Source organism: Dromiciops gliroides, chromosome 2 (genome assembly GCF_019393635.1).
Source record: "Dromiciops gliroides isolate mDroGli1 chromosome 2, mDroGli1.pri, whole genome shotgun sequence".
NCBI classification, from domain to species: Eukaryota; Metazoa; Chordata; class Mammalia; order Microbiotheria; family Microbiotheriidae; genus Dromiciops; species Dromiciops gliroides.
Genome location: NC_057862.1, coordinates 635,179,314 through 635,197,235, shown reverse-complemented (window position 1 = coordinate 635,197,235; position 17,922 = coordinate 635,179,314). Strand labels below are relative to the sequence as shown.

At 43.8% G+C, this 17,922-nt stretch overlaps 1 protein-coding gene across 2 annotated transcripts in view; it reads right to left on the bottom strand.

Moving 5' to 3' along the window:
* CDH5 (cadherin 5) overlaps positions 1–17,922 on the bottom strand; it is a 56,337-nt gene that overhangs the window by 10,364 nt on the left and 28,051 nt on the right. For both annotated transcript variants that reach the window (XM_043989782.1, XM_043989781.1), the window contains exons 2-9: positions 17,014–17,238; positions 11,329–11,623; positions 9,338–9,454; positions 7,559–7,723; positions 6,255–6,442; positions 4,941–5,191; positions 3,160–3,302; positions 2,336–2,460 (exon numbers count right to left, since the gene is read on the bottom strand). In XM_043989782.1, coding sequence (XP_043845717.1) covers positions 2,336–2,460; positions 3,160–3,302; positions 4,941–5,191; positions 6,255–6,442; positions 7,559–7,723; positions 9,338–9,454; positions 11,329–11,623; positions 17,014–17,217 — 1,488 coding nt within the window. In that variant the 5' untranslated portion in view covers positions 17,218–17,238. The remainder of the gene's footprint in view (positions 1–2,335; positions 2,461–3,159; positions 3,303–4,940; positions 5,192–6,254; positions 6,443–7,558; positions 7,724–9,337; positions 9,455–11,328; positions 11,624–17,013; positions 17,239–17,922) is intronic.

The following is a 17,922-nucleotide window of genomic DNA, read 5'->3' as shown; positions in this document are numbered from 1 at the left end:
AACCTAGCAATAGAAGTAATTCTAGACACCTTGAAAATAAATAAATCAGAAAAGCAAATAAAGGGTGAAAACAACCAAGAGCTATCTATTCTTCTGAATTGTAGGTCTACTGTCATCAGCCAAGAGTACCAAGTATCTTGGCTGTGTAGACATATGGGGGCTGTCAATTCACTTCAGTTCATAGACTGTCAGAGTTGGGAGAGATCTTAGAACATTCCACTCAACTCATTATTTTTTTTTTTTGGTGGGGAAATGAGGGTTAAGTGACTTGCCCAGGGTCACACAGCTAGTAAGTGTCAAGTGTCTGAGGTCAGATTTGAACTCAGGTCCTCCTGAATCCAGGGCCAGTACTATATCCACTGTGCCACCCAACTGCCCCTCAACTCATTCTTGAATGAACGAAAAGCATTTACTATGTGCCAGACACTGTGCTAGATGTTGGGATACAAATGCAAAAGCGAGATTGTGGCTGACCTCAAGGGGCTTACATTCTAATGAGGAACAGGGAAGGGAGTTTTGGTCTTTGAAGTCACAAAGGACCAAGAAAACTGTCTCTTTCCAGAGGCAATGGTAGTGGCCATTTGATGTACTACTCACAGAAAGAAGTAGAAAATGTGTGTGAGGTGGGGGTGGGGTGGAAATGGGGAAAAGATGAAGAGAGGGCACTTGTAGCAGGAATAAAAGTGGTCAGGGTAAAAAAAAATGAGAATTCAGGGGTCCCTGAGAGAGTCACGTTGAGTGGCTCCATTTTTCCTAGGCATGGCCTCTGGAAGGGATCTTAAGATCTAAGAATGGAGAGTCAGAAAGGACCTCAGAACTTAAAATGTTAGAACACAGATGATAGAATGTTCAAAGTTGGAAATACCAGACCTGGAAAGGACTTCAGATATCATCTAGTCTAAGTCTCTTATTTTCCATATAAAATTGGGGTGACTGAGATCGAGAGGCTGGAGCAAGTATGTCATTGCAGTACATCCTTTGAGTAGCAAAGCTAGTTGTTGCAGAGAAGGGTGCTATTAGGGAGACTCTACAGACATCTTGGGGCAGGAAACTCAGGCTGAGGGAAGTCCCAGTAAAAGGTCTGATTTTTTCCCAACACTTTCTTCTGGTGGAGATCTGTCCATATAAAGTATAATATATTTATTTTATTTTTAGTGAGGCAATTGGGGTTAAGTGACTTGCCCAGGGTCACACAGCTAGTACATGCTAAGTGTCTGAGGCCGGATTTGAACTCAGGTACTCCTGACTCCAGGGCCGGTGCTCTATCCACTGAGCCACCTAGCTGCCCCTATAAAGTATAATATAATCTGATGTATATAATATAAAATAATATATAATGCAATACAATACAATATAATATAAAATGCAATGTAATATAATATGCCATAACATAATATAACATCAATCCTATAATATAATGCCATATTTCATTACTCAAAAGCTTCTGGTAAACTGCAGCTTGCCTCAACCACAAAGATGCCAGGGGTTCACTAGAGATAGATATAAATGTAAAGTTATGCAGAGAACTCAACTTTTCCCTAAATGTTGGGAATTTTCTGAAGTAGGGGCTGAGGGTGATTGTGATTGAGCTCATAACTTTTAATCTGAAATAAATACCTTAAAACTGAAGAGGAGGAGACAGTATGGACCTTAGGGGGCATTATATTATGTCCTAGGCCTAAAACAAGCTAATTATTTCAGCAGGGATTTACATAGAGATAAGAAAACTGGCTCATATGCAATTATCCCTTCCGCATCATGACTTTCCCCATCACAGTTTTGTTATATCATGGGTTGGCATAAGAAATTAAATGGGAATTTTTGGGGAATTTTGCACACAGATGACACAGAGCCTATGACCAAATACTTGACCCAAATCTTACAATAAAGTACTGTAGATACCCCACAGAAGAAAAAGAAAAATAATCAGACTTCTTCTCTGGTACAAAGGGAGGGCCAAAAAAATTGTATGCAGATTTTCCAGACTGTGGGGGCACCATTCCCCTAACCCCTGCTATGTGGAAGGGATAAGTGTTGTCAAAGAATATTGGATTGAAGTTAGGAGGCCTGGTTTTCAATCCTAGCTCTGCTGCTAACCATCTCTGTGACCTGGGGCCAATCTCTGACCTCCTCTGCGCATCAGTGTGCTCATCTGTAGATTGAAGGAGTTAGAAGAGATGGGGTCAGATGTTCCTTTTCATTTAGATCTTGTGTGACACGATCCTACTTCCTAAGTTGAGTGTAAACATTCCCAGCTGAGGACTCATTCTCCCCCCAAGCCCATGCCCCACCAAGATGACCATGGCCAAAGGCGCAGGGTTTCCAGGGTACTCACTGTTCCGGGGGCGGCGTTCTCACACACTTTGGCATCATTGGGTTGTGCAATCTCTGGGGCATTGTCGTTCATATCCAGGATCTCCATGTGAACTTGAACAATGGATTCTAGTCCCGTGGGGACACCTGGGGATAGGAAATGATGATATTATCCTTAAATCATACCTCCTTCTCTGGTACTTGTGACTAGATGACTCAAGGGAGTCAGACCTAGGGAATGACAAAGCCATCATCACAGGGCTCCTAGCTTTGTGAGGGTGGCTGGTGACCCCACTAAGAACTAAGATTCATTGAAATGAGAACCCATGACTCATTCTTTCTTTTGCCAACAACAAGGCAAGATGGGGTAGAGTGGTGGAAAGAGTCCTGGGCTAGGAAACCAGGAGACCTGATTTCTAGCCCTAGCTCTGTCATTAACCAGCTTTGTGACCTTGGGCAAAGTAGCTCCTCTTTTGAGGTCTTTCAGTTGCCTCGTCTGTAACTTTTCATCTGAAACCAAGGATTATAGAAATACAATTTCTTGTCCAAGGTCACAACAGTTAGCAAGCATTGCATCTGGGATTCAAATCCTGAAACCAAGATCAACATGATCACCACACAATAAGGAGCAAAGAACAAGAACTCAATAAATACTTGTCATTTGCTTATCTGCACCATCTTGCTTGTTTATATCTTCATCAGCTTTGGTTGACTTTTCTCCTCTCCTTACCAAAAAGACAAGTGAATGTTGTTCTCTTAAGTCTTCCCTCCCAGCCTTTGTCAGAAAGAAGTAAACAGAGAAGGAGGAGGGAACCCCAGAAGGGACATCCCCCACTGGCAGCTCACCATGAGGATCCAGCTCTTTGGCTTCAACGGTCAGGTTATACCAAGGGTAGATTTCACGGTCCAACTCCTTAACATTGGAAATGTAACCCTGCTTGGTGATTCTGAAAAATTGTCCTCTATCGCTGTTCTTCCGGATGGAGTATCTACATCATGGGAGGAGAAACATATCCTGGCATATCTTTCCAACACCCATTATATGTTTTCATTGGGTTTGCTGTCTCGTAGATGAGGAAATCATGCTAAAGGAAGGTAAGTGACTTTTCCAGGGTCACAGAGGTACTAATTAAGCAGGGAAAAGTCAGGTTAAGTCTAAGAAATCAACAAAAAAATAATACAGTAAGCCCTGATTTGTAGAGTTTTCTGATTTCTGAAGTAGTAAATGCTCACACTACCAATTTACCAATCTCTTTATGTGCTGGATCCAGCACACCCCTGAGTGTGATTTGTCATTATTATTTGATTCCTGAAGGATTGGGATCTAGGCAGAAAGTTGGCAGCATAGGGTCTGACTATTGTGTGGGGGAAACAGCGAGAAGTCCTAAGAAATGAGAAGGGAGCCTGAGGTCTTTGGGAGATGAGGGTTGGGATGTCATAAGGTGGGGAAGAAAGGGGAAATGGATCAAAGAAAAGAGTATTGGACTTGGAGTCATATCTATGTTTGGTTCCCAGCTCCACCACTGATGACTTATACGGCCTCAGTTTCCTCATCAGTAAAATGAGGGTATTGGACCAGATGACCTTCAGGGTCCTCTTCAGTTCTAACGTTCCATGTTTATGTTTGGCATTTTAAGTCGTTCACTATCTGGCTTCTTCCTAGGCTTACACATTATTGCCCCTCATATTCTTAACAAACCAGTCTCTTTGCTGCTTCCTGTGGACAAGATGTTCCATTTCCTGCCTCCCTGAGTTGGCACAGTCTGTGTCCCATGCCCAAGAATGCTCTCTTTCCTCACTTCTTCCTCTTGGAACCCCTTGATCTCTTCGAGGCTCAACATAAGACTCACTTCCTTCAAGAGGCCTTTCTTGATTCCTCTGGTCATTAGTGCCTCCTCCTCAATCCCTCCCCATCACTGCATATGGATTTTTTTTTAATCTTTTTTATTTTTTGTAGGGCAATGGGGGTTAAGTGACTTGCCCAGGGTCACACAGCTAGTAACTGTCAAGTGTCTGAGGCTGGATTTGAACTCAGGTACTCCTGAATCCAGGGCGGGTGCTTTATCTACTGCACCACCTAGCTGCCCCATGGATTTTTAATATATCCTGCATTTGCTTATCTGTGAACATATTTTTCCTCCCTGGTGGAAGGTGGACTCCTTGAGGGCTGGAACTATGTTACTTTATTAGTTTTTATGTTTTCTAGCACCTAGCACAGCCCCTCACATCAAGTTGCTCCTTAAGAAATGTGTTATTGGTGGCAGCTAGGTGGTGCAGTGGATAGGGCACTGGCCCTGGAATCAGGAGGACCTGAGTTCAAATCTGGTCTCAGACACTTGGCACTTAACTAGCTGTGTGACCCTAGGCAAGTCACTTAACCCCAATTGCCTCACCCCCTCCCCCAAATGTGTTGTTTGTCCTTCATTTGCAAAGAGGACCATGACATCACATCAGGGTGATGTCATGACTTGCAATGAATTGGATTTGAGTGAGAGAGGTCTGATTGGCCCATCTATTCACTGAATGTTCCTTCCTCTCTAAACTTCTGTGAGTCTGTTGGAAGGGGACATGCCAGGGACCGGATTTGGGTATTTCCCCCAAAGTCACAGAAAACAGTTTCCTCTTACCCAATATTCCGTTGAGCCGCATCAGGGTCCCTGGCTAACACTGAGCCAATTAAGGGTTTCTTTTGATTTTCCATCAGCTTGAAGTGGTAGAAATGTTGAGAGAATACTGGTGGCTCATCCACATCAGTGACATTGATGTAAACAACAGCTAGGTTCTTTGAGGGAACGTTATTCAGGTACCGGAGGTTGATTGTTGGGTCTGTTGCCTCAATGGTGAAGCTATATTCTTTGATGTGCTCATAGTCCAGGGGCTAGGAGAGAGGAAGGAACAAGGAAAGATTCATGAACTTGGTTGGAGTTGGGAGATATGTATTGTAGTCAGGGGGCAAGTTGCCTTTTTTTTCTGGATCTGTTTTCTCATCTGTAAAAATGAAGATAGCAATCCCCTATTCTGCCTACCTCTGTGAGGAAAGAATCTAATAAGAATACCAGGGGACTGAGTTATTATTATTATGTATATGAAACCTACCCAAACGAATTCAAATTCTTGTTGATCTATGGAGATATAGACCTAAAGGTTAGGTCAATGGAGTCAGAATTACTTGTGTAAAACAGCAGGACTCCAACCCTTCGCTCTGTTTTGGTCACAATGACTTATGGTCCATGAATCCTACTCACCCCTGCAGGTATGGGCCATATTCTATCTCCTGCAGGAAGCCCTCCTAGATTATCTAAGCGCAGACATGGCTCTCTCAGAAAAGTGAGCCCCTATATCCCTCATAGGCATTTTGTTTGCACCTGTGGCTTTGTACCATTAGGCAGGAAGTCGGAAGGATAGGACCTGTCCACACTTAGATTGGGAATGAAAAGCGTTCTTGGCATTTGTGTTCATCCTGTCTCCTCGACCAGTTTCTGTCCTTCCTGAGGGCATGGAACAGGTCTTAGACTTCCCTGTCATGGTTCACAACACTGGGTGTTGATTGATAATTGGTGGACTGATGCACCTCCGGCAGAGTGGGTAGGCTTATGGGGTTTGGAGTCAGGATTACCAAAGGAAACCAATGAACCCCTTGCTCTGCTCTTGGTTGCTGGAGTTGGCGGGGCTGTTGTGGAATCATTTCTAAATCCATCAGAAAAACCACAGAATTTCAGATTTGGAAGGGATATCCTCCCTCTAATGATAATAATAGCTAGAATTTACACACTGCTTTAAAGTCTGCAATACACTTTACAAATACAATCTGATTTTCTCCTCACAATAACCCTGGTAAGTTGGTTCTATTATTATTTTCTCATTTTACAAATGAGGAAACTGAGGCCGACTTGCCCAGGGTCATGTGCCTTCTCTACTTCACCTCCATATGCTCCCTGTACCTTCATGGGCTTGATGATGCCTTCGTTCCTGGAAGCATCGAGCTCAATGACAAAGGTGTCCCTGTATTCTCCCTGGACGATGCTGTACTTGGTCATTCGGTTCTGGGGCTCATCAGGGTCTTCGACTGTCAGGGACCCCAGGGGGCTTCCCACTCGGATATCTTCAGGAACCACAAATTTGTAATTTGCTGCTCCACAAAAGAAACATTAGGGAGAGTTTGGTTAATGAGCTGTGCCTCTTAATTTACATTAATTAGATAGACCATTACTTTGCAGGGAATCTGGGTGAATTATGTCCCAGACAACAAAGTCACATAACTTTAATGGTACAAATAATCCCTGTTTACAGGTTCCCTAGCACTGTTTTCTTGTGTCATAAAGTACAGGGCAAAATTTATGTATCTCTCTTGTCCCAGCTTGTTTTCCTTATTAATAAGAGCTGAATGGACAATAGCGCCAGCATTTTAACTAGTCCTCTGTGTTACCCTTGTTATTCCTCATGTCTTTTGGCTAAAAAAAGAAGCTCTTTGAGGGCTGGAATTATTTTATTTTTGTCTTTGTGTACCTAGAGTTTACTACAGTGTCTAGCACATAACAGGTAATTAATGACCACTTGTTGATTGATTGATAGAGGTTCTGGGGTATCAATCAATCATCAAACATTTTTATTAAGCATCTGCTGTGTTCCAGGCATTGTGCTAGGCATTGTGGATACAAAATCAGAAATTAAACAGTGCCTGGAAACACGAATCTGTCCACACTCTCTTGTCCAGGTTTCCACAGGATCAACAATAGTCATTTACTAGAGTATTGGGGGCAGTAGTCTATGATGATTGAGTCTGTGATTAGGGTTAGAGCTCAGCTTGGGTTTAGACTGTATATTAGATTAGGATTTGGTTCAGGACTAGCTGTGTGACTCTGGGCAAGACACTTAACCCTTATTGCCCTGCAAAAAAAAAAAAAAAGGCCTAGGGTCCTGTCAAGAGCTGGGGTTAAGATCAAGTCTTCCAGGAGAGAAATGGAGCCTGGAATGGGAGCTTGGGAAATAGACAAGACAGCTCATCTTCCCTCTGTGCTCAGGAGAGAACACAGCCTGAAGGGGAGACGGGAGCTTATTAGGGCTCAGAATGTGGATGATTTCTGAGAACTAAAAAACCAGATTGGATGAAACCTCCTTACCCTAGGCTAAAGCCTTAGCTCAGGGTGTCCCATCTGAGTACAATACACAATATGTAGCCCACCCCTTTGCCATCCTCCTCCTCCCACCGCCTCCCTCAGCCTTGTTTTTCCAAATATCGACTCACTTTCAGTGAAGATAGGGAAGTTGTCATTGATGTCACTCAAAGTGATGACCACGGTGGCTGTGCTGGACTCCCCATGGAGCCCTGGACCATCTCTGGCTTCCACCACAATCTCATACTTGGACTGCTTTTCTCGATCCAGGTTATTTACAGCTGTAAAGATGGTGCCTGGATGGAGTGAGGAAGAGGGAGAGGGAAAAGATGCCAGAGGAATATGAACCAGGCAGTGACCTCCATTCTTTTAAATAGCAAAATACATCTTTAGGACATTGGTTAAACACTTCTTGCCCCACTATCCATACCACCTTTCCCAACCCCCTTTTCAACTTTTCTTCATATATTTTCTTCTCTTAGAATGGAAGCTTCTTGAGGGCAGGGACTGTCTTTCCTTATATTTGTACATGTATTCCCAACACTTAGCACAATGACTGGCCCATGATAAAAGCTTATTGATTGACTTTATATGAGGCCATGGGATTTCCCAAATTAGCCAATGTTTTCCAAGTTCTCTTTGCCTCTCTATGCCGCCCTTGGGCAAACCATTTCCCTCTGTAGGCTTCACTTTTCTCCTCTATAAAGTGAGGGAAACATGACAATTAGGCTCTAAAGTCTCCCAAGACCCTTTCATCTCTGTCACTTTATGTCCCCAAGGCGCCTCCTATAGTAATATTTCATGTTCCAAGTTCTTCCATTCCATAGACTATGGGAGGTCACTTTTGGTCCCTATAGTCTCTATTTCTTGTTTTAATCTACCATTTAAGGTCCCTTTCAGTTTTAACATTCTATGGTGCTTGGGAGAATATCTCAGTCAGTCAGTCAATCAATAAATATTTATTAAGTGCCTACTGTATGTTAAACACTAGGGATACTAAAAAAAAGGTAAAAGAGTATCATTGTAACAATCTTTATGTAAAGGCAGAAGAGTAATGGGATATATTGTTTAACTGACAGATCAAACTTAGTCACGTAAATGTGGCTTGGAAAGCATCCTCCAGGAGAAGCTTCCTTTAAACCCTAACAATGCTACCACAGTTCAAACCACATAAAGATTGTTCTTTGGAGCAATGTTGGCTTCTAACGTGGGTTTGAAGGCTGATTCCATCTCTTCTTAGTCTTGGCTCAAAGTGTGTTCTTTCCATCTTAGCTGTGCACGAGTCACTAGGAGCCATATCTGCCTCCTCAAACCTTCGTACTCCATGGATCTAGGATTTTGTCCATGCTGGGACCTAGCACACTTCTAAGGACCATTCTGGTTCAAATGTTCTGGAACTGTGGGCACTGACTCTTCTACCAGAGCCCCCAGCCCCTCCATGCCTTAGTAGGTGTCCCATTTAGTCTTTGGGCGATGAACTTTTCTGAACTGAAGAGGTATCCACGGACAAAGGAGAACATCACTGAGGAGATTTCAAAGAGTGTGTCTTAGGCTCTGAAGGCCATTCCCAGAGTAGAGTCCTGGGTAGTGGCAGTATTGGTGGAATTAGTGTGTCATCTCCCAAGGAGATGTCTTTGAAGAGGAGCCACATAGAAGCTTGTTGAGGGCAGGGGACTGTTTTCTTTTTCCCCCCTAACTCCTATGACTGTAACTGGTATATCATGGGTGCTTAATATATTATTTTTGAATATATAACATGTTCTTCTGAATACTTGATGTTGAATGAAATAACTCCTGCCTGTTTGTAAAAAAAACACCCCAAAACAACAAAAACACAACTACTTTCCTGTCACCTGGAAGTTCTAACTGAGCACCTGTATCTCAGGCATGAGAATAATGGTCATACAAACCAGAACTGTCGATGGTGAAATATTCTCTGCCACGAATTATATTGTAGGAAACTGAGGCATGGCCTAACACGGTGGGGTCATCTGCGTCCACTGCTGTGATCCTGGTGACTGAAGTTCCTACAATAGATTAGAATACCTTTGGTCAGATCCAGTGCTGATAATTATAACAACAATAATGATAGCTCCCATGGGGGCAGCTAGGTGGCGCAGTGGATAAAGCATCAGCCCTCGATTCAGGAGGACCTGAGTTCAAATGCAGTCTCAGACACTTGACACTTATGAACTGTGTGACCCTGGGCAAGTCACTTAACCCTCATTGCCCCTCAAAAAAAATCATAATGGGGGGCAGCTAGATGGCGCAGTGGATAGAGCACCGGCCCTGGAGTCAGGAGGACCTGAGTTCAAATCCGGCCTCAGACACTTGACACTTACTAGCTGTGTGACCCTGGGCAAGTCACTTAACCCCCATTGCCTCACTAAAAAAAAAAAAAATCATAATGGTAGCTCCCATTCTCATAGTGTGGGTGGGCAACCCTTCCAAAAAGGCTCTGCAGAGCCCCCTGCAACAGAGTTTAAATCACCCAAGACCCAGGGAGTTGTATTTCTTTAAGGGATGGGTAGGGGAGAGAAGGGAAGTTAATTAGACTAATTAAACTAAGCTAGCTAGCTAACTAACTAACTACAGTTACACTCAGGATTGAGAGGCCATGGTTTTCCCCACTACTGGGATCTCTTGAGGGAAGAGGGGAGAGATGATGGGGTTTTCACTTGACATATTGAGCAACACTGTGACCACAATGGCCAGGGTGGTGACATATTCAGTCCCTGTCCTCAAACCCAAGACTCCAAGGGAGACCACGGGAGGTGAAAATTAAAGGGACAAATGTCAAAGTGTAAGACTGCTCTTCTCTTTTTCATTAAATTTTGTGTGCTCACTCAAGTATCTGGTACACAGAGGAAAACATAGAGATAGAGAAACTGTGGTCCTTCTCATCATCTCTTGTCTTCCTTTAGAAGGGGCCATTGACAGCTGTCTCCATTTATTCTGTCAAAGCCTTCATCTGACTCATCCAATTTCATTTCTCAGACACACATGCGGTTCTTTTCACCTTGTGTTCCTTGGTTAACAGTATGAGTGCGGGGCAGCTAGGTGGCACAGTGGATAAAGCACTGACCTTGGATTCAGGAGGACCTGAATTCAAATCCAGCCTCAGACACTTGACACTTACTAGCTGTGTGACCCTGGGCAAGTCTCTTAACCCTCATTGCCCAAAAAAACAAAACAAAAAAACAGTATGAGAGCCCAGGGTAGCTCTAGCAGCTTAGCAGAGAAGACCCTTTCCTACCAGGGGTCCAAGATCCCACACCCCAGACCACTGTTAGAGAGTCTTCTCTCTTTAACTGGGGCCATCCATCACAAGTCATTCCTATTTCATAACTATAATTTCAGGGACAGGATTATTAGAAACTTGGGGCTTTTCCAGCCAGTTGATCAGGTCATAAGCCTAGACCTGTGGCGCCTCCTAGTGGTCACATGCACACATTTTCATTTGATTTGGAGTTAATCCCTAGCCCTCTCCAGCCCTCCCGAGGTCTACTGTTGAGGATTATTTCCCAGCCTTTGGCCAGGGCTAGGGCTCAGTCTGTGACTGTGGTTAGGGTTTTGTGGCCATGTTAGGATTAGGGCTCAGTTAGGTGCTTGATCTGTGGCCAGGATGAGGGGTTAGTCTATAGTCAGAGTTAAGGCTCAGTCTGGGAGTGTGAGACAGAAGGATTTCCTGGGTGTGAAAATGGGTTGTAGGGGATGCGGTGGGGTGGGGTGCAAACCCTAGCCTTGTCTCCATTCCCACTGTGCTATCGACAGCCACAGCTGAAGGGCCCAGATGGCTGGTGATATATGGGCCAGTCCTGGCAGGGCAGGGACTCTGCAGGGCAAGAGATGCCCAGTGTTTGTTAGAATGGCCGCTGAACACTGTCTCCCTGGCACGTACCAACACCTGACATCTCCGGCACCGAGCCATTGTAAACTCTCTGTGCAAATTCGGGGGCGTTATCATTCACGTCATGAACTTTGATGGTAAAGTTGGAGGGTGGCTCCAGGTTCTCGTTGGTATCTTTGTCCACAATGTATGCAGTGAGGTAATATTCCGATTTCTTCTCCCGGTCCAGTCTCTCGAAAGCATACACATCTCCAGTCTGTTCATTGACTCGAAAGAGTTTGCCTTTGCCCGCCTCGGGCCCTTTGAGAACATACCTGGCATTTTTGCTGTTCACACTTGATGTGATCTGAGGGGAAAAAAAATTGAGAGCACTTAAAATTGAGGGGGAGGGGATCTGCTCTCCCTCTGCGCCAAGTGAGCACATCCTGTTTTCTTATCAGCGAACCTTTGTTCACGGCATCCTCTATGTCTGCAAATCTTTCTTCCTTCCCCGCTCCCTCCCTTTGGTAGCGTTCAAAGAAGTCTCCACGTGGAGTCAGGAAACATGAGTTTGAACCCCCAACTCTGCTACTCAACTAGCTGTGCCCTTGGTCCAGTCACTAATCTTTCCTGGGCCTCAGTTTCCTCATTTGTAAGGTAAGGGCGTAATCTCTTCCAGCTCTAAATTCTATAACATCCCTATGGTAATGACTTTTCATCATTCAGAACCCAGCTCACATACCACCTGCTTTCACTGATTTCATCCTTCACAGATGAAAGTGATTTTCCCCCTCTCCTCTGAATTCCCATTGCCAGGGAGTCATTCACATTCTTTTTTGGAACCCAATCACCTTCCCATTCCCCATCCTCATCCCTATCCCTACCCCCATCATGCCCATCCTTCCAAAAAAGGATGGACAGATAAAATATGGACACTTCTTCTTGAAACAGAAAATGTGTCAGGTTGACTGATTGTTCTTATTAAAGATGTAGAGTCAATAGAGCTTTTTAATTAGAATATGCAAATTGGGTCTGGAATCATAAAATAAATAGCCAGAATACCACTAAAATAAATAGCCAGAATACCACTAAGGAAAAGGCACATTTACACCAAAGGCCTGGGGAATACAGGCACCTGGGAGTGATGAGACCTAAATTCTCCATCTCTCACCCCACAAAGAGAGGCCATTGTGGATCTGAGCAAACAATAGGCACTCAACCAATATTCAGTAAATTGGCTCGAAGGATTATTATATAGGAGAGAAAATAGACCTATTCTACTTGGCCCTAGTGTGTAGAGCTGGGAGACTGGGCGGAAATCTCAGGGAGGTGAATTTCAGCTTGATAGAAGGAAACACTTCCAATCATTCAGAGCTATCAAAATTAGAATAATAATGGCACAGTCCTGGCTCTCAAGTAGCTTATAATCCAATGGGAGAATATGATATATACAGGAAATTCTATATATAATATATACATATATATGTATATATTATATAAACATGTGCATATAATATATAAATGCATGCATATGATATATAAACATATGTTCATATAGAATATATAAATATATGCATATATCATTATATATAATACAAAAGAGAATGGGGTGGTCCACGGGATAGAATATAGAACTCTGGGCCCAGCAGACCCTTATTTGAATTTCACCTCTGATAAGTGTGACCTTGGGCAAGTCATCTAATCAAAGGGGTTGGACCAGATTTTGTGTTCTAGACCCCTTTGACAGTCTGGTGAAGCAAATGGTCCCTTTCTCAGAATAATATCATTAATTTCACAGAACAAAATACATAGCATTTAAAAGGAAACCAATTATAATGAAACAGTTATCAGAATATTAAAAAAAAGAAAAAGTTCATGGATGGCAGGTAAAGGAGCCCTGCTGCAGATGATATCTGAGACCTTTTTTTTTTAAAGTTCTGCATTTGTAAAACTATGATCCTCTCATGGGGCAAAGAAGAGAACCAAAAAAAGTACCATGGGAAGGGGGCAGCTAGGTGGCACAATGTATAAAACACCGACCCTGGATTCAGGAGGACCTGAGTTCAAATCCGACCTCAGACACTTGACACTTACCAGCTGTGTGACCCTGGGCAAGTCACTTGACCCTCATTGCCCCGCAAAAAAAAAAAAAAAAAGTACCATGGGAGTACAGGGGGAGGGAGGCTCAGAGAGGGGAAGGAGTGAACAGACATTTATTATGCATCTACCACGTTCCAGGAACCTCGCTAAGTGCAATTACAATATTATCTCATTTGATGTCTTTCAGCTAGGGGAAAATGGAGAAAGCTTCAGGAAGGTGATGGAATCTGGTCTGGGCCTTAGAGACTGGTGCATCCCCCTGCTCAGCAAATCCATGAAATGAGTTAGATGTGATCTAATTTCCAGTGATCTGCTGCTTTGTTGATCTAATGGGCCCACCCTGGCTGGCTGCAGAAACAGAGTAGCAGGCTCTTCCCCATGTGGGATGAGTCACTCATGACAATAATTGCATTCTACCTCTTCCTGCTGTGCCCTCCCCCCCCCCAACTCCTTCATTAGCTTTTGTAACAGCATATGAACTGAGAGGAAGCATTTGACAAGTGGGCCTTTTGCTGGACACTAGCCAGGCTCCCCCGAGGAGGAAGAAGCCATGGGAGTCATAACCATCCATTAGATTAGTGAAAATTCAATATGAGTTAACAGTGTGATGTTACTCCTTCCCTCCTCCGCACTGAGCTTAAGGTTGAGAGACATAGTGTCCAGCATGAGGGAGGAGACAACCTTGTGTATTTTGTCGCAGTTAGATCGTGACTGAGTAACAGGTACTGTTCTAGATGCCTCATGAAGGGTAGCTAGGTGGCATAATGGCCTGGAGTCAGGTGGCTGGGCCTGGAGTCAGGAAGCCTCATCTTCATGAGTTCAAATCTGGCCTCAGACACTTACTAGCTGTGTGACCCTGGGCGAGTCACTTAACCCTGCCTCAGTTTCCTCAGCTGTAAAATGAACTGGAGAAGAAGGAAATGGCAAGTCACTCCAGCAGCTTTGCGAAGAAAACCCCAAATGGGGTCATGAAGAGTTGAACACAACTAAACAACAACAAAAAGATGCCTCATATTAGGCAGGAGGTCGACGTGCTAAACTAGCATGGGAAGAGGGGGACTAGAGTGGTTGAGGGCACCAAAGTGGTTGAGTGCACCAGAACTGATGACGATTGATAGAAATATTTTAAGGATACTTCGTCAAGAGGAAAGAAGACCTAAGGGGGACATGATCTCTTTCTACAAATGTCATACCAAAGAAGGATATATCTCATTGGATTTGGCCCCAAAGGACAGAATTAGAAGCAATGGATTGAAATTACAGGATGGCCCATTTTACCTTGATGTAATTATAGTGTGAGATATCTTTTTTATATCTTGGCAGAAGAGCCATGGACCCCTGTGTTTCAGAGGTCAGCTCTACTCATCAAGCTTTGGCTCCTACAAAAAGAGGCTGTAAGAAATCACATAGATGGACCTTGGGAGACAAAAAGGAGGTAAGGTGGTCCCTGAGATGGAGAGAAAGTGAGCCTGCTTTGGCCCTGATGTTCTTTTCCTGTGAAAAGCCTCTTTCTTTGGAAAGAAACACATTTACGAGGCAGTTAATAAGGCAGGAGATGCTGGAGGTGCAGCCAGAGAGGAGGAGCCAACGGGCTGGATGATCTAAAAGAGGACGGTGTTTGAATCCAGACTCCTGGTGGCTTTCCTTGATGAGGGAGGGACCAGAGACAGCTGATGCTTCACTGAGTCCCTTGCTTGATAAGCACTGACTCTACTAGAGTGAATGGGACCACATTGGAGAATGTTTGTTCATTCCCGTTGGGATTGGATAATGGAGAGTCTACGTACCTGAATGGTGTCTGGGAATTCTTGCGTTTTCAGTGTGCCTCTGGACTGGTAAAAGACCCACTAGGTTTGGAAAGAGCTGTAGACACATAGCCTGTGTGGTTTTTGTTTCAATGTATGTTAATTTTATTTCCTGTTCGAATCATGAAGAGTAAGCCACGTTTGTGTGGTTGATTCCTTTATCCCATATTCACGTAATTAAGGTTCAGTGAAATGTCACACCAGGATGGAGAACAGAGTTTTCCCAGTTGGGAGGGGCTTGGACCAAGATTTTAACTGGATATGTTTACAAGGTCCATGCCCTTAGATTAAAGAGGGGAGCAGCAACATCCACAACAGGGGGAAGCTGTGGGTTAGAGGAAGCAACTCTATAATAACCAGCTTGTCGTTCTCCTTGGGTGTTCCCTTGTATTGAGAGGATGCCCAGTTGCACAGGGGAGGGAGGGGGATGCAGGCACCTGGGATCACTGAAAGGGGTCATTTAATTGTGTCACAGAGCCTCCTGGTGGTTCAATTAGGAAAAACTTCCTCACAATGAGATCTGTCCCAAAGTGTACTGGGCTGCTTGAGGAGGTAGGTAATGAATTCCGCATCACGAAGGTGGTTAAGCCAAGGATGTTGTCAGGGATGTTGCAGAGGGGATTCTTGTTGAAGTATCCCTTCCAACTCTGAGATTCTGTGTTTTATATAATTGAGCCTCAGATAGAATAGCTTCAGTGTTTTCTGAGCTTAGGAGAGACTGCCCTCAGACTTAGGCTTGGAAAACACCTTAGAAATAGTCAGTGTCGGGGGGCAGCTAGGTGGTGCAGTGGATAAAGCACCGGCCCTGGATTCAGGAGTACCTGAGTTCAAATCCGGCCTCAGACACTTGACACATACTAGCTGTGTGACCCTGGGCAAGTCACTTAACCCCCATTGCCCAGCAAAAAGAAAAGAAAAAGAAATAGCCAGTGTGGTATCATGGACAGAGCATTAGTTCTTTAGTCAGAAGACCTGGGTTCAAATTTTACCATTTGTTTGGATTTGGGCCAATCACTTAACCTTATGGGCCTCAGTTTTCTCATCTGCAAAATAAGCAAGCATGTCTAGATGACTTCTTAGATTCCCTTCCAGTTCTAGATGAATGAGTCCCTCACTTTACAGAATAGGAAATTGAGGCCAGTGAGGGGGAAGCAACTTGTTCAAGGTCACATGGTACGTTTATAGTTTCCCCAAAGCTATTCTTCCTCTAAAATTGAATGGAGGGAATTTTGTTTTAGTATCTCTAGCGCCTTTCATGTTTGCTGGATTACATTGAAATGTCAGAGTCAGAATTTGAACCCAGGTTCTTTAGTTTTGAATGCAGTGCTCTTCCCATTCCTCCAGATTGCCTCCAATGCTCACTGCTCACACCTGGTTGTTCTTCTAAGTGGCCGTGCTGACCTTCCTGCCTTCTCTGCTTGTTCAAGGTTCATTAATTTACTTTAAAGTCCACCTCCTCTAGGAAGCCTTCCCAGACTAGTTCAATCCATGATGTGTGTGCCTAGCAAAGGCCCTCGAGATGCAAACATTGCTGTAGAAGTTATGGTTCATATACTAATGGTTTCATGTGTGTTATTTTTGTCTCCCTTGATTGTAAGCCCCTCTGAGAGCAGGGAACTCTGTAACACTCAATTGGGTAAGTAATTGCTACTCTGGGAAACTCTGTATCTTTATGAAATAAGAAGGTTGGAGTCAATGATCACTTCCAACTTTTAAACTAGAATTTTCAGTGATTTCCCCCAGCTTTCCCAGAAGGTCTAGGGTGGCATGGGTCAAACAGCAGGGGCTCTGGGAAAAGAAGGGTGGGGGTCCTAGGTACGACAGTCAGCCTCTGAAGGAGAGAATCCTTTACCTTGCCCACGTGATGAGGGAGCTTGCTAGTCATCTCCTCCTGGATGTGCATTTGGTTCCAAATCCAGTCTCTCTTAAAGCGTGGACGAACATCCTGGGCCCCTGAAAGTGGGAGCTGCTGAGGGAGGTCCTCTGCCTCTACAGAGGCTCTTATCACACTTTCGCAGGATGCAGCCAGGAAAATGATGAGGATCTGCTTCTCCATCTTCCTGTGACCTGCTCAAGTCTATAGAAAAAAAGGTAAGGACAAATTAAAACAATAGTAATAAGTGTTTTCAGGTGTGCAGAGCACTTTATGAATGTTATGTCATAGAACAACTCTGAGAGGTAGGTGCTATTACCTCCGTTTTACAGATGGGGAAACTGAGGCACAGATCGATTAAATGACTCGTCCAGGGTCACACAGCTACTAAGTGTCTGAGGCTGGATTTGAACTCAAGTCTTCCTGACTCTGTGCCCAGTGCCCTATTCACTGTTTCACCTAGCTTGCTTCATATTACCTCCACTAAGCCATCTATCTGCCTAAAAAATTCTGTTACTTGAATTAATATTAAATTAAAAAATTAAAATTAAAATATTAAGTAACTATTATAACTAAAAGGCATTGTATTTTGGTGCTAAGGGGGGGACAGCTTTTTATATACATTCTTTCCCCTCGCCCCACTAGACTGTAAGCTTCTTGAGAGCAGGACCCATGTCACATCTCTGCTACAAGAATGAGATAAGTGCCAAGTTGAGGTTCAGGCAAAATGGGATGAAGAATTTGAACGAGGAGAGAATATTTTCACCTGAATAGTTCAGAGGGTGTTAAAGGCACAGATTGTTATTACTGTTGTTCTCTTAATATCTCCAGTCCCAGCACAGTACCCTGCACATAGTAGGAACTTTATAAATCTTTGTTATTTGTGGA